The sequence below is a fragment of the Sapajus apella genome, unplaced genomic scaffold (assembly GCF_009761245.1).
Source record: "Sapajus apella isolate SASKATOON/1434 unplaced genomic scaffold, GSC_monkey_1.0 scaffold133, whole genome shotgun sequence".
Lineage (NCBI taxonomy): Eukaryota > Metazoa > Chordata > Mammalia > Primates > Cebidae > Sapajus > Sapajus apella.
The window spans coordinates 193,617-206,162 of NW_022437073.1; the positions used below are offsets into that span (position 1 = coordinate 193,617).

General features: G+C 37.3%; 1 protein-coding gene across 4 annotated transcripts in view; it reads right to left on the reverse strand.

Annotated features, from left to right (window-relative positions):
* The window catches only part of FRRS1 (ferric chelate reductase 1), an 83,591-nt gene that overhangs the window by 29,287 nt on the left and 41,758 nt on the right, over window positions 1–12,546 (reverse strand). For all 4 annotated transcript variants that reach the window (XM_032262920.1, XM_032262918.1, XM_032262919.1 and 1 more), the window contains 6 exons: window positions 10,815–10,919; window positions 10,487–10,682; window positions 9,222–9,358; window positions 4,653–4,747; window positions 3,286–3,433; window positions 429–611 (listed from right to left, as the gene is read on the reverse strand). In XM_032262920.1, the coding sequence (XP_032118811.1) occupies window positions 429–611; window positions 3,286–3,433; window positions 4,653–4,747; window positions 9,222–9,358; window positions 10,487–10,682 (759 nt within the window). In that variant the 5' untranslated portion in view covers window positions 10,815–10,919. The remainder of the gene's footprint in view (window positions 1–428; window positions 612–3,285; window positions 3,434–4,652; window positions 4,748–9,221; window positions 9,359–10,486; window positions 10,683–10,814; window positions 10,920–12,546) is intronic.

The following is a 12,546-nucleotide window of genomic DNA, read 5'->3' on the forward strand; positions in this document are numbered from 1 at the left end:
TAGGAAATGCACTGATGACCACCAAAATAGGACACCAAGAGCAGGAACGCATGCTTTAGTTCTGGCCACTTGAATAAACAACTCTGGTTATGAAAAACAGAACATTTTATGCAGAACAACTTTTCTTAACCATGTTTCCTGCTTTATCACAGAGATAGACAGACATAAAATGGCAAATACACTGGAAATAAAATGATTTTCCTAATTTTCCTTAGGACAGCCTGTTCTTAAAAGTAATTGGCCAACTGTTAAAATTATAAAGTACTCAAAGCCATTTAATTTAGAATCTCCTAAGTTAGTTTCTCCTTTCTTATTCCACTGTTACGTATGATCATTTGTCCCTGGAACAAACAGCTAATCTGCTGTTGATTACAGCCCACTCCAGTGATCCTCCTTTGTTACCACTTATGTAAGTGAGAGTTACCAACCATCCATTGGTCATGAGACAATGCGAAGGACAAGTAGCCTTTATTGGGACCACTCATTTCAACCATTACTGATTGGTCATCTCTTGTGAAGGACAAGAAGACACAGGCAACCTCCTTCTCTGGGTCACAGTTCAAAGGACTCCTAATGCAGAACTTCTTGTTCCCACAATCTGAGGCACTGAACTAGAAAAATGACAGAGGAAAAAAAAATCTTAATTATTAAACAAGCAGTTCATTGGCAATGACAGAAGAATAACTACCTTCAAGTATGGGTAGTTCCCAGATTAATGAGAATACCTTTCCATAATAAGCATTCAAATAAGGAAACAAAAGACACATCTCAAATTAAAAATGATCGGAGCAGTAGTTAGGTTATGAACTTTTAAACTTAATTAATTTTAATTAAAATTTGGAAAACATACACTTATTAGACTCTAATTATGCCAGAGTATTCAAGCTCCTATAATACATAAAACATTTCACATTAAGTATGTTTTGAAGCAAAGTTTCTGATAAGTTTTGAGAAATTTCTGAGGGAATATTTCAGTCCCTGAGACTTAAATGACACTGACATTCCTGCCTAAAGGGTATCCTCTAGTTCTCAGAGATGAAGTTTTAACAAGCAAACAAACAAATTCTTAGCAAGTGATTATATTTAGATTGTGGATTCTGCTTCTAGAATTCAGATTCAAATTTGATACTAAAATGATATAAGAAACAAATGGTCGCCCCAATTTACCAGCAATCCAAATAACAGTAGTGATTTAGTAGGGGGAGGAATAAGCAACAATGGGATGACTTCATCCAGAGCTTCTTGATAAAGAGTATAAGGTGAAGAGTCTTAGAAAAAAAAAATCAGCTCTGTAATTTGATAAATGAGCAGACTTTGTTCGAATGATCTGTGACAGTAAATTCAGAAGAGCGCTAAACATTATGTAACCAGAGTTGATGGAAATGTAAAGACATTTCATACGAGGGTGAGGAGAACAAGGCACTGGGAACCAAGGAACTTGGACTTTAGTCTCTGCTCTCCCCTTCCCTACATCATGTTTGCTAAAGGACTTGTTCTCTCCGGATTCCTTCACCTTCAACTACATAACAGGAAAGCTGTAAGAAATAGACCCTGATGTATCTTCGAGCTCTAAAAATGCTATAATCCTTTGACTCTGAATGAACTTCCCTATAATTAGAGATTATAAACATGGCACAAAGACACAATAAAAGCTCCAACAAGAGCCTTTTATTGAATATATGGAAAGACAACAATATTGTCAGCAGATTCCTAGTGGGAAGCTCAGGTCCAAACTGATTGTTTATTTCCCTAAAGCCGCTTTTGATTAAATAAGCATTAAAACTAAACTGAGCAGTACAAATCACAGATGTAATTGTATGGTCAAACAAAAGTGCAACAATCATAATAATGTAATCAAATATAGTGCCCATATGCTATAAAATGTTGAAGGAAAACAAAATAAGGAGCAAAGCTCATTACTTTGTCTTCCCTATGTGAACAAAGAGGTACAAAAGGGCAACAAAAAGGAAAAAGAAAAGGAACTAATGTTTATGAAGCATTTATTAAATGCAAGGTACAGTTAGAAAACTTACATTCATTATTTTGTTTAATTCTTACAGTGATACTCAGAGCTAAATATTATGACATCTCATTCTATAGGCAAGGAAACTGAGAATGAAAATTAGGCAAGTCAGTATTTAGGCCCACATTTGTTCTTTCAACTAAACAACCTGCCTCGACACTTTTTTATTGTATACACTTCTGAATTAAGAAGTCTAATTTCTCAGAATTTCCTGCAGTAAAACCCATCTTCCTAATGTTTCTAATATGTATAACACTTTCCAAGATATGTCTTGTCAATGATAAATCTTTTGAATCAGAGGGCCTAAATAAAATTCTAATTGACAAATTTACAAGAGATTTTCTGTTGTTCAGCATATACAATTTCCTAGTACTCTTTGACCTGAATGAAATGAGATCTAAGAGTTTTATCACTACTTCAAGAATCTCCTCCAAATCTTGTCTAAATTTAACTTAAGCTCTTCATTTGATATCTGGCTGTGTTTTAAAGAAAGAAAGAAAGAAACTATTACTTTATCGGATTTATTTTCAAATGAAAACATATATACTACGAGTAGAGAGTACACGTGAATATCATAACCACACCTTGAACATGCAGGGTCTTGCATTCCCTTCGTTCTAACCTATAAATCATAATGTTGCAATAAAGACTTCCTTCAGATTTCTACAGAGGGCCCAAAAACTTGCTATCACTACCCAGCACAGCTACTTCTCTATGCACTTTGCCACACAAAGTACGCAGAACCACAATTTCCAATCACAAATTTACCCCTTTGCTCACAGAGAGAAAACTAAGTACAGCACTTTACTCCTATGTAATGTCTTACTTTGCTTACCTTCTCTTCTGTATTTTATAATATATGGGCATTATACTTGGCTACATATTATTTTACATCACAGATAAGTTATTTTTTTTTTTTTTTTTTGAGACGGAGTTTCGCTCTTGTTACCCAGGCTGGAGTGCAATGGCGCAATCTTGGCTCACTGCAACCTCTGCCTCCTGGGTTCAGGCAATTCTCCTGCCTCAGCCTCCCGAGTAGCCAGGACTACAGGCACGTGCCACCATGCCCAACTAATTTTTTGTATTTTTAGCACATTTAATGAAGCTATAAAAACGTTACTTAAGCTGGGCACAGTGGCTAACACCTGTAATCCCAACACTTTCTGACGCCAAGGCAAGAGGATCGCTTGAGGTCAGGAGTTACCAGCCTGGGAAACATAGTGAAATCCCATCTCTATAGAGAAAATAAAATTGTTACTTACTGGTTTGGTTAAGGGGGAAACTGGATCTAACGTTGGCAAAGGTCCTATTGTAGCTTTAGGTGTCGTAAAAGGAAATGCATTTGGTTGTGAAATTATAGGACCAGGAATCTTCACCCAGTAGATTTTGTACTTCGCAACAACTGTGGCTCTGAAATGCAACACCAGTGAGATTAGAACCCTAATTGTGGCCTATTGTGATCAGATGAAAACGTTAAAAAAAAAAAAAGAGAGTGAATAAACTAGAAACACATGACTTAGTACCTAACAGCACCATTAATTTTGCCTGAGGCAAATTTCCAACCACTCTTCCACCCCACCACTTGATGAACTTTTGTCGCTTTCTCTCCTTCTGTTGCTCTTTTCTTGTCTGTTTTGGGTGCATATTCACAACAGCCATGATGTCAGGCCCAGGGACAAAACGGCACAGATTTCTACTTCCTGGCATATGAAGAACATACTACTGGTCATTTCCGAGCACACTATTCAAATTCTTCCAAAGGGCCTGTGTAGCAGGCAACTACAGCAAGCAGCTATAATAGAGGCTGCGCAAGTAACTATCGGCTTTCACTGGGATCACACCCCTTTTTCACATTCCACCTAACATACTGGTGCAGAGTTGTGTTACTGTGTGTTGGGGACCTATGCACAAAGTGAAGAAAAGAGACATGTCAGGATAGCAATCCTTCCCTTAAAATATATGTCTACACCACTACTCGGGAATCATTACATGGCATTATAACATGCCATTTCCTTTTGTATGTAGGATAAGGAAGAAGTACTGTTTTAATTCTACTGAGTTTCATAATTCTAAGAGCCATGCAGTCTCTTTTGAGTCTAATCTGCAAGTTGTAACAGCGCAAAAAACCATCCAAATTTCAGAAATTTCATTTGTATTCTCATGCTAATTACAGGAGCAAGCCTAAAAGTGGTATTCTATAACATAAAACTCAAGTATTAATTGATAGCTCTTATTAGTATTAAGGCATGCAAGACTATATTCACTCAACAAATGTCTATTAAGTGTCTATGAGGTGCCGGGTTCTGTGCTAGGTACTAGGTATACACCGGTAAAACACAAAACAAACTCCTATATCAGGAAGGTGGTATTATTATACCAAAGCTCTTCTACATGGGTGAAGGTTTAATAAGTACATAAAATGATACAGACTAATTATAATTTCAGTTATATTAGTAGTTACAGAGTTGTAAACTCTTCTTTTTTTTTTAGAGATGGGTTTCACCATGTTGCCCAGGTAGTATCAAAATCCTGGGCTCAAGTGATCCACTCGCTTTGGCCTCTCAAAGTGCTGGGATTACAGGCAATAAGCTACCATGCCTGGCCTAGAATTATAAACTCTTATACTCACAGAAACTGTGTGTGATTTGGGGCACTGCTTGGAGCATTCCAGTAGACTTTAATTTCTGTTTTTTTAGATTTACTTGTGTGACTCACAGCTGATCCCTGAAATAAAAGGGAAAAGAACTACCATTCAGTCACTCAATAACTCAGCATGACTAGAACTTCTAACATTTTGCAAAGTAATTTATCACTGCATGACATTAGCATTCTGGTGAAGACTATTTTATTTAGAAGGACTCAGGTACTCAATAAATGAAATGTTGATTGGTTGACATCATATTAGTAGCTGGATCTGCGAATAAATGAGAGTCAACAGAAATCGAAGAACTGAAGAGAGGTGTGAACGCTGGGTACATTAATACTAGATAGAGCCTGCTCATTGTTTCATGTACATCATACATGTACATTATAATATATATGTAATGTAAATGTATAATTATACATGTGCATGTACATTATAAATTTATATCTCTTCCATTGATAGATAACAAATAGAATGCAGAATAGAATGCAGAAGATTCATGCAGTAACATGATATTTTCGTAATTTCTTTCTCTTGAACACTCTTCTTTCCCACTTTCATGCACCTGGCAACTCCTACTCATTCTGAGGCCTCTCTTGAAGATCATCTCCTCCAAGAGGCTCTCTCCCAATTCCTTCCAGCCCATGTGTGGCTCCCTCTGCGATGCTTCCCACTTACTGTGTATGCTTCTAACCAAAGTTATCACACTGTTCTACTTATGTATTCATAAGATGTGCTTACGTGTAAAGTAAGAAGTTTTTCAAGAAACAAGAGTCACTCTTGTCCATCACCTATCTCTCCCATTCAGGACCATTTTGGTATAACAAATAAATGAATAAATAAATGAAAAAAGTTAGACTCCTATCATACTCTAGATCTCTGTCTTCAATATTAAAACCCTTCAAAAATTAATATAGTCAGAGTCAATATTAATATAAAATATCACAAGCTATAAATTCTTCAAACTACCTTTTATAGGGTGCTGATGTATAAAAATTGCAAGTAGTAAAATTAAGGGAAAAGTCTGATCATTGTGAATCAATTTAGATGTTTACAATACATGGTTAATGTCATCATTTATCTTGCAACCACTACCTTATAGTGAAGAGCGCAAAAAAAACTGACAGAGAACAATTTCAAGCTACAGTTGACCCTTGAACAGCACAGGTTTAAACGCATAGGTCCACTTATATGCAGATTTATTTACAAATATATAATAAAAAAATGTTTGGAGATTTCCAACAATTTGAAAAAAACACAGACAAACTGCATAGGCTAGAAATATTGAAAAAATTAAAAAGTTAGGTATGTCTTAAATGCACAAAATATGTAGGTATTAGTCTATTTTATCATTTACTACTGTAAAATATACACAAACCTATTACAAAAAGTTAAAATTTATCAAAACATACATACACAAACAGACCGTACATGGTGCCATTCACAGTCCAGAGACATACAAACAAATGTAAAAATGCAGTATTAAATCATAACTGCATAAAGTAACTGTAGTTGGGACTACAAGCACATGCCACCACACCCAGCTAATTTTTGTATTTTTTTGTAGAGGCTGGAGTTTGCCATGTTTCCCAGGCTGGTCTCAAATTCCTGAGCTCAAGCAATCCACCAGCCTCAGCCTCCCAAAATGCTGAGAAAAGAGGTACAAGCCACGGCACCCAGCTTTTACTGTGTTTTGTCCACTACTGTAAACCTTAAATAACACCATGGGATCCATACAAAGTGCCACTAGTGATGCTGGAAGTGTTCCCAAGAAGCAGAGAAAACTCATGACATTATAAGAAAAAGATGAATTGCTTGATATGTACTGTAGATTACGGACTGCTGCTGCAGTTGTCCGCCATTTCAAGATAAATGAATACAGTTTTAGAACCACTGTAACAAAAAGAAAAGAAAATTCATGAAGATGTCACTGCAGCTATGCCAACAGATGCAAAAGCCTTACACTTTCTGTGAAAGATCTTTTCATCTCGTATTGGAAATGCATCTTGTATGTAGGTGTAAGAATTGCTATGAGAAAGGCATACTTATAGACTAATATGATTCAAGAAAAAGCAAAGTCATTAAATGACAGCTTAAAGCAAAAGGAAGGTGAAGGGTCTAAAGCTGGAGAACTTTATGCCAGCAAAGGATAGCTTGATAATTTTAGAAAAAAGTTTGGCTTTTGAAATGTCAGGTTAACAAGAGAAGCAGCTTCTACCGACCAAGAGGCAACAGGCCAAGTTCCCAGGCACCAATAAGAAAATCATTGAGGAGAAAGTATATCTGCCTGAACAGGTTAATGCAGAAAAAAGTGCCCAATTTTGGAAATAAATACCACAAAGGGCATTTATTAGTAAAGAAGAGAAGCAAGCACCAGGATTTAAGGCAAGAAGGAACAGGCTATCTCTAACTATTTTGCACAAATGCAGTCAGTTTATGATCAGGGCTGCTCTTACCTATACAGCTGCTAATCCCCACACCTTGGAGGGAAAAGATAAACATCAGCTGCCAGTCTTTTGGTTGTAACAGCAAAAAGGCCTGGATAATGAGGAACGTTTGTCTGGACTGGCTTCATGGATGCTCTGCCTCTGAAGCCAAGAAGCACCTTGCCAGTAAAAGATTTAAAAAGTTATTTTGGCAGGGCACGGTGGGTCACACCTGTAATCTCAGCATTTTGGGAGGCTGAGGCGGGTGGATCACTTGAAGTCAGGAGTTCGAGACCAGGCTGGCCAACATGATGAAACCTAGTCTTTATTAAAAATACAAAAATTAGCCATGCCTGGTGGCAGGTGCCTGTAATCCCCACTACTCAGGAGGCTGAGGCAAGAGAATCACTTGAATCCAGGAGGCAAAGGTTACAGTGAGCCGAGATTGCACTACTGCACTCCATCCTGGTTGACAGCGCAAGACTCTGTCTCAAATAAATAAATAAATAAATGTGCTATTGATATTTGATATAGTTTGGATATTTGTCCCCACCCAACTCTCATGTTAAATTGCAATCCCCAGTGTTGGAGGTGGGAACTGGTGGGAGGTGTTTGGGTCAGAAGAGTAGAATTCTCATGCCTTGGTGTTGTTCCTCGAGATGGTGAGCAAGTTCTTGTAAGATATGGTTGTTGTAAAATGTGGCACCTCCCCTCCCCCAACCCTCTCTCTTGCTCTTGCTTTTACCATGTGAAGTGCCTGCTCCTGCTTTAGCTTTTGCTATGAGTAAAAGGCCATGAGGCCTCCCTAAGGCCTCCCCAGAAGCTGAGCAGATGCCAGTGCCATGCTTGTATAGCATGCAGAACAGTGAGCCAATTAAACTTCTTTCCTTATTAAACTACCTAGTCTTAGGCACTTCTTTAGAGCAATACAGGAAGAGCCTAATACAATATTAGACAATGCCCCTGCTACCAAGAACTCCATGAGCTCAACACCAAAGCCACTGAAGTCACCTCCTTGCCTCCATATACAGTGTCTCTAACTCAGTCTCTAGCTCAGGAGGTCTTAAGAACATTTAAGGCTCTTTACACACAGTACTCGATGGAAAGGATTGTCAACACTATGGAAGAGAACTCTGATAGAACACCATGAAAATCTGGAAGGATTACACCATTGAAGACCCTATTGTTGTTATTTAAAAAAAAAAAAAAAAGCCTACAGAGCAATCAATCCCAAAACAATAAATTCCTGCTAGAGAAACACTGTATCTAGATGTTGTGCATGACTTTAAAAGATTTACAGAGCCAATCAAGGAATCATAAAAGACACTGTGGATATGGCAAAAATGGTAGGGGATGAAGGGTTCCAAGATATGAATCTTCGAGAAATTCAAGAGCTAATAGACACCACAATAGGAGAATTAACAGGAGACAACTTGATGAGTGTTCCAAACCAGTGCCAGGTGACAATGAGGACTGGGTAGAAGACGCAGCCCCAGAAAACAAACTGACATTAGACAACCTGGCAAATGGGCTCCAATTCTTCAACACTGCTTTTGCCTTCTTCTATGACATGGACCTCCTATGATATAGCACTGAAACTAAAGCAAAGCGGGGAAGGATTGCCACCATATAGAAACATTTTTAAGGAAATGAAAAAACAAAAAAGTCAGATAGAAATTACAATGTACTTCCATGAAGTTACACCAGTGTGGCGCCTCTCCTGCCTCCCCCTCCACCTCTTCCACCTCTGCCACCCACAAGACAGCAAGACCAACCCCTCCTCTTCCTTCTCCTCCCTAGCATATTCAATGTGAAGACAACAAGAATAAAGATCTTTATGATGATCCACTTTCATTTCATGAATAGTAAATATATTTTTTCTTATTTTCTGAATAAGATTTTTCTGTTGCCTAGCCTACTTTATTGTAAGAATACAGTATATAACATATAAATACAGAATATGTATTAATCAACTATTTGTTATCAGTAAGGCTTCTGGCCAACAACAGGCTATTTGTAGTTAAGTTCTGGGGGAGTCAAAAGTTATACATAGATTTTCAACTTCCCCAGGAGTGAGGTCGGCACCTGTAAACTCTATATGGTTCAAAGGTCAACTCTAAACACAAACCTGTATATCTTTACAGGTCAAAAGCTGTGACACTTCACTGTCAATCAATGTGAAGGAGCCAACAGGAGGGCCATTCAAATCCTCAGCATTACGCGCTTCTAGGAGAAAGCCTTTAAATGGTTGCCCTGACAAAGTAACTGAGAAAAACAAAAGGATCCGTTAAAAAGCTTAGTAATATCAAAAAAAAGAAAAAGTTTAGAGGTCATACATTAGTTAGAATGATGTGTACATATGCATAACTACTCCTGGAGAGAAAAGAGTCATCCTATAGGCAAAGAAGTTCTAAACTGTGTTCCATAAAATATTCATTCTGTGACATATTAACAGCCATTTCACAAAGAGAAAAGAAAAATAGGTGATGGTCAAGGGGCAGTCCATAAGGCTAAGTCAGTTTGGAAAATGCTAGATGATGCCTACTGGGTACTATGCTTATCACCTGAGTGATGAAATAATCTGTACACCAAACCCTTGTGACATGGAATTTACCTATAAACAAACCTGTACATGTATCCCTGAACCTAAAAGTTTTCTTAAAATGTTTACTTGAGTTCATTGGAGGAAAAACACATTAGGTGTTTTCTTTCGAATTCCAGTATAAATACTGGAGCCATAGTGTCTGGCTCACAGTGACACTCAATAAATTCTTATTGAATTGAAAAAAAAAAATCACTAGATGAAAATAAATACCTGTTTCTTTACTGCAAATCTCTTAGGGTATTTAATATCCTACTGTACAGTGTGAACTCTAATGTATAATATACACCATACAGAATATTCCAAACTTATTTTTCCGTATACTCTTTATGTAACAAAATACCTATTAACATTTTGCATTTCTAGAGTTGAAAAAAAAAATAGTTTGCAAAATGCTATTATATATTTTTCTTTAATAAGCAGCCCATATTTTACCAGAGAAATTAGAGAATTATTCTTAAAATTATATGATGTCAAAAAGGACAAGAGTTTATTACATTTTAAACAAGATAAACTTTATTTTCTCTTCTCTCGAAGTGACAGCACGATTAATAAAAAAAAATAATAATAAGTAGATAATGACAAAAACTTATTAAAAGCCTGTTCTGGACAGGTAATACACAGACTACTTAAGTAATATAACCACCTGTAACCAAAAATAAGAAGTATGATAGTATCTTAAAAAAGAAAAAAGATTTAAATGAAATAGTCTAAATCAAATAATAATAAAGATGCAATGAACAGTAAAAGAGTGAAATCCAAAATGCAAACAGTTAATCCCAGCACAGTACCTTCAATCCGATCCCCCGGCCTGAATGTCATCTGACTCACTGAAATGTCATGAACAGGAACAGCCTGTGGACTATGACCATGTTCAGGAATCATTCCATGGCATGACTGTGTTACTTTTCCATTGGGATAATTAGCCACATAACTAATGTACAACAGAAGTATGCAGGTACCAAGAGTAAATCCAGAAACTGCCATCTCAAAAGGAAGATTAAAGCACATTATTGTCATATAAAATTAAAGTAAAATACAAAAGATTTTACATCACAGGACTACAATTCTGGATAACTACTTGCTTTCTGTGTTCAGCAAACCATATTCTCAACATACCTGATAAAAAGAATGTGATATGTGAAGTTTCACCTGGATTTCAATCTCAGCTCTACAAATTACGGTGAGACTTTGGGCAAATCATCTAATCTTCCACTTCCTTACCTGAAAAATAAGGAAGCAAAGACCCTCTTTTCAATGTTGTTTTGTTGTTGTTGTTGTTGTTGTGTTGTTGAGACAGAGATCTCGCTCTCTTGCCCTAGCTGGAACGCAGTGGCGTGATCTCAACTCTGTGCAACCTCTGCCTCCCGGGTTCAAGCGAATCTCCTGCCTCAGCCTCCTCAGTAGCTGGGAATGCAGACACGCACTGCCACACCAAGCTAATTTTTGTGTTTAAGTAGAGATGGAGTTTCACCATGTTGGCCAGGCTGGTCTCGAACTCCTAACCTTAGGTGATCTGCCCACCTTTGCCTCCCAGAGTTCTGGGATTACAGGCATGAGCCACCATGCCTGGCCCAATGTTTTTTAAATAAAAATGAAAATATAGCTCAAAATCTGACAAGGAAGATAATAAATAATAGCTTTCATTATTATCAATTGGAAATAATAAACTAGTCAATAAAAGCAAAAGGTTTTACTTCACATCATCCTAGAAAGCTGAAAGAACAAATAAGAAATGTTTCTTCTGGATTAAAATATCATCACCTGAATAAATCTACGATAAGACTTTTCCCAACTTCCTATTAAACTGATTATGATGACTTGGTGGATAATTTAATTTGCAATACTGAAAACTGAGAATAACAGAGAACCAATTGGAAGAGATAATATTTCTACTACCTGTAGCACAGATACTTCTGAATTAAGAAACAATTGTCAGCCCACACACATTTCTTCCCTCCTCCCCCTCTGATCTCCCTCTTACCTTCTGGATAATAGAAAACCAGCTACTTTACCTCAGTCCCACCCTCTTGTAGCCCAGATCAACCATTTTGCTTGATGCATATATTCAAAACCTGCAAATCACAGGACTCAGCAAGGCTGGAGGCAGACGAGCAGTGCCATGCTACATGGCAGTAAATAATGTTAACACCATGGACAGGTTGCAGATGGGAAAAGCCCAAGAGGCAGTTTGTTATTTATAGAAAAGGATTTTTTATTTATAGAAAAATAAATAATAATTATTTATTATTTATTTCTATATCATGTATCTGGTCATAGACAAAAATAATAGCAGCCTTAGAATCACTAGAAAAAATTATTGTTTTTTAGTTATGCCAATCAGGAGCAACTATGTAACTGCAGCCTAACCTGCTGGGGTTTTATCAGAGCCTATGTGGCCTGGAAGAGGGGAAATACCCAACTCTGACCCATATTAGCCATCCTGTTTCACCTAAGTCGGAGAAGAACCTTGAAGCAGTTGTGAAGTCCACACTCCAGGGGCATAAGCTCAGTCCTCCGCCCACTCCTTACCACCACATTATTAAAGGCCTATTCATAGCAGTTCCTTTTACTTCGTGCATCACGCCCAGTTATTAAGATCAAATTACAGGGCATACTGAAAGGCAGAAAACACGATTTGAAGAAACACAGCAAGCCTCAGAACCAGACTCAGATATGATGGAGATGTTGGAATTATCAGACCAGGAATTTAAAGCAATTATGATTAAGATGTGAAATGCTCTAATGGATAATGTAGACGGCATGCAAGAACAGATGCACAGAGATGGAAATTCTCAGAATCAAAAAGAAATGCTGGAGATCAAAAACACTTTAAAAGAAGGGAAGTATG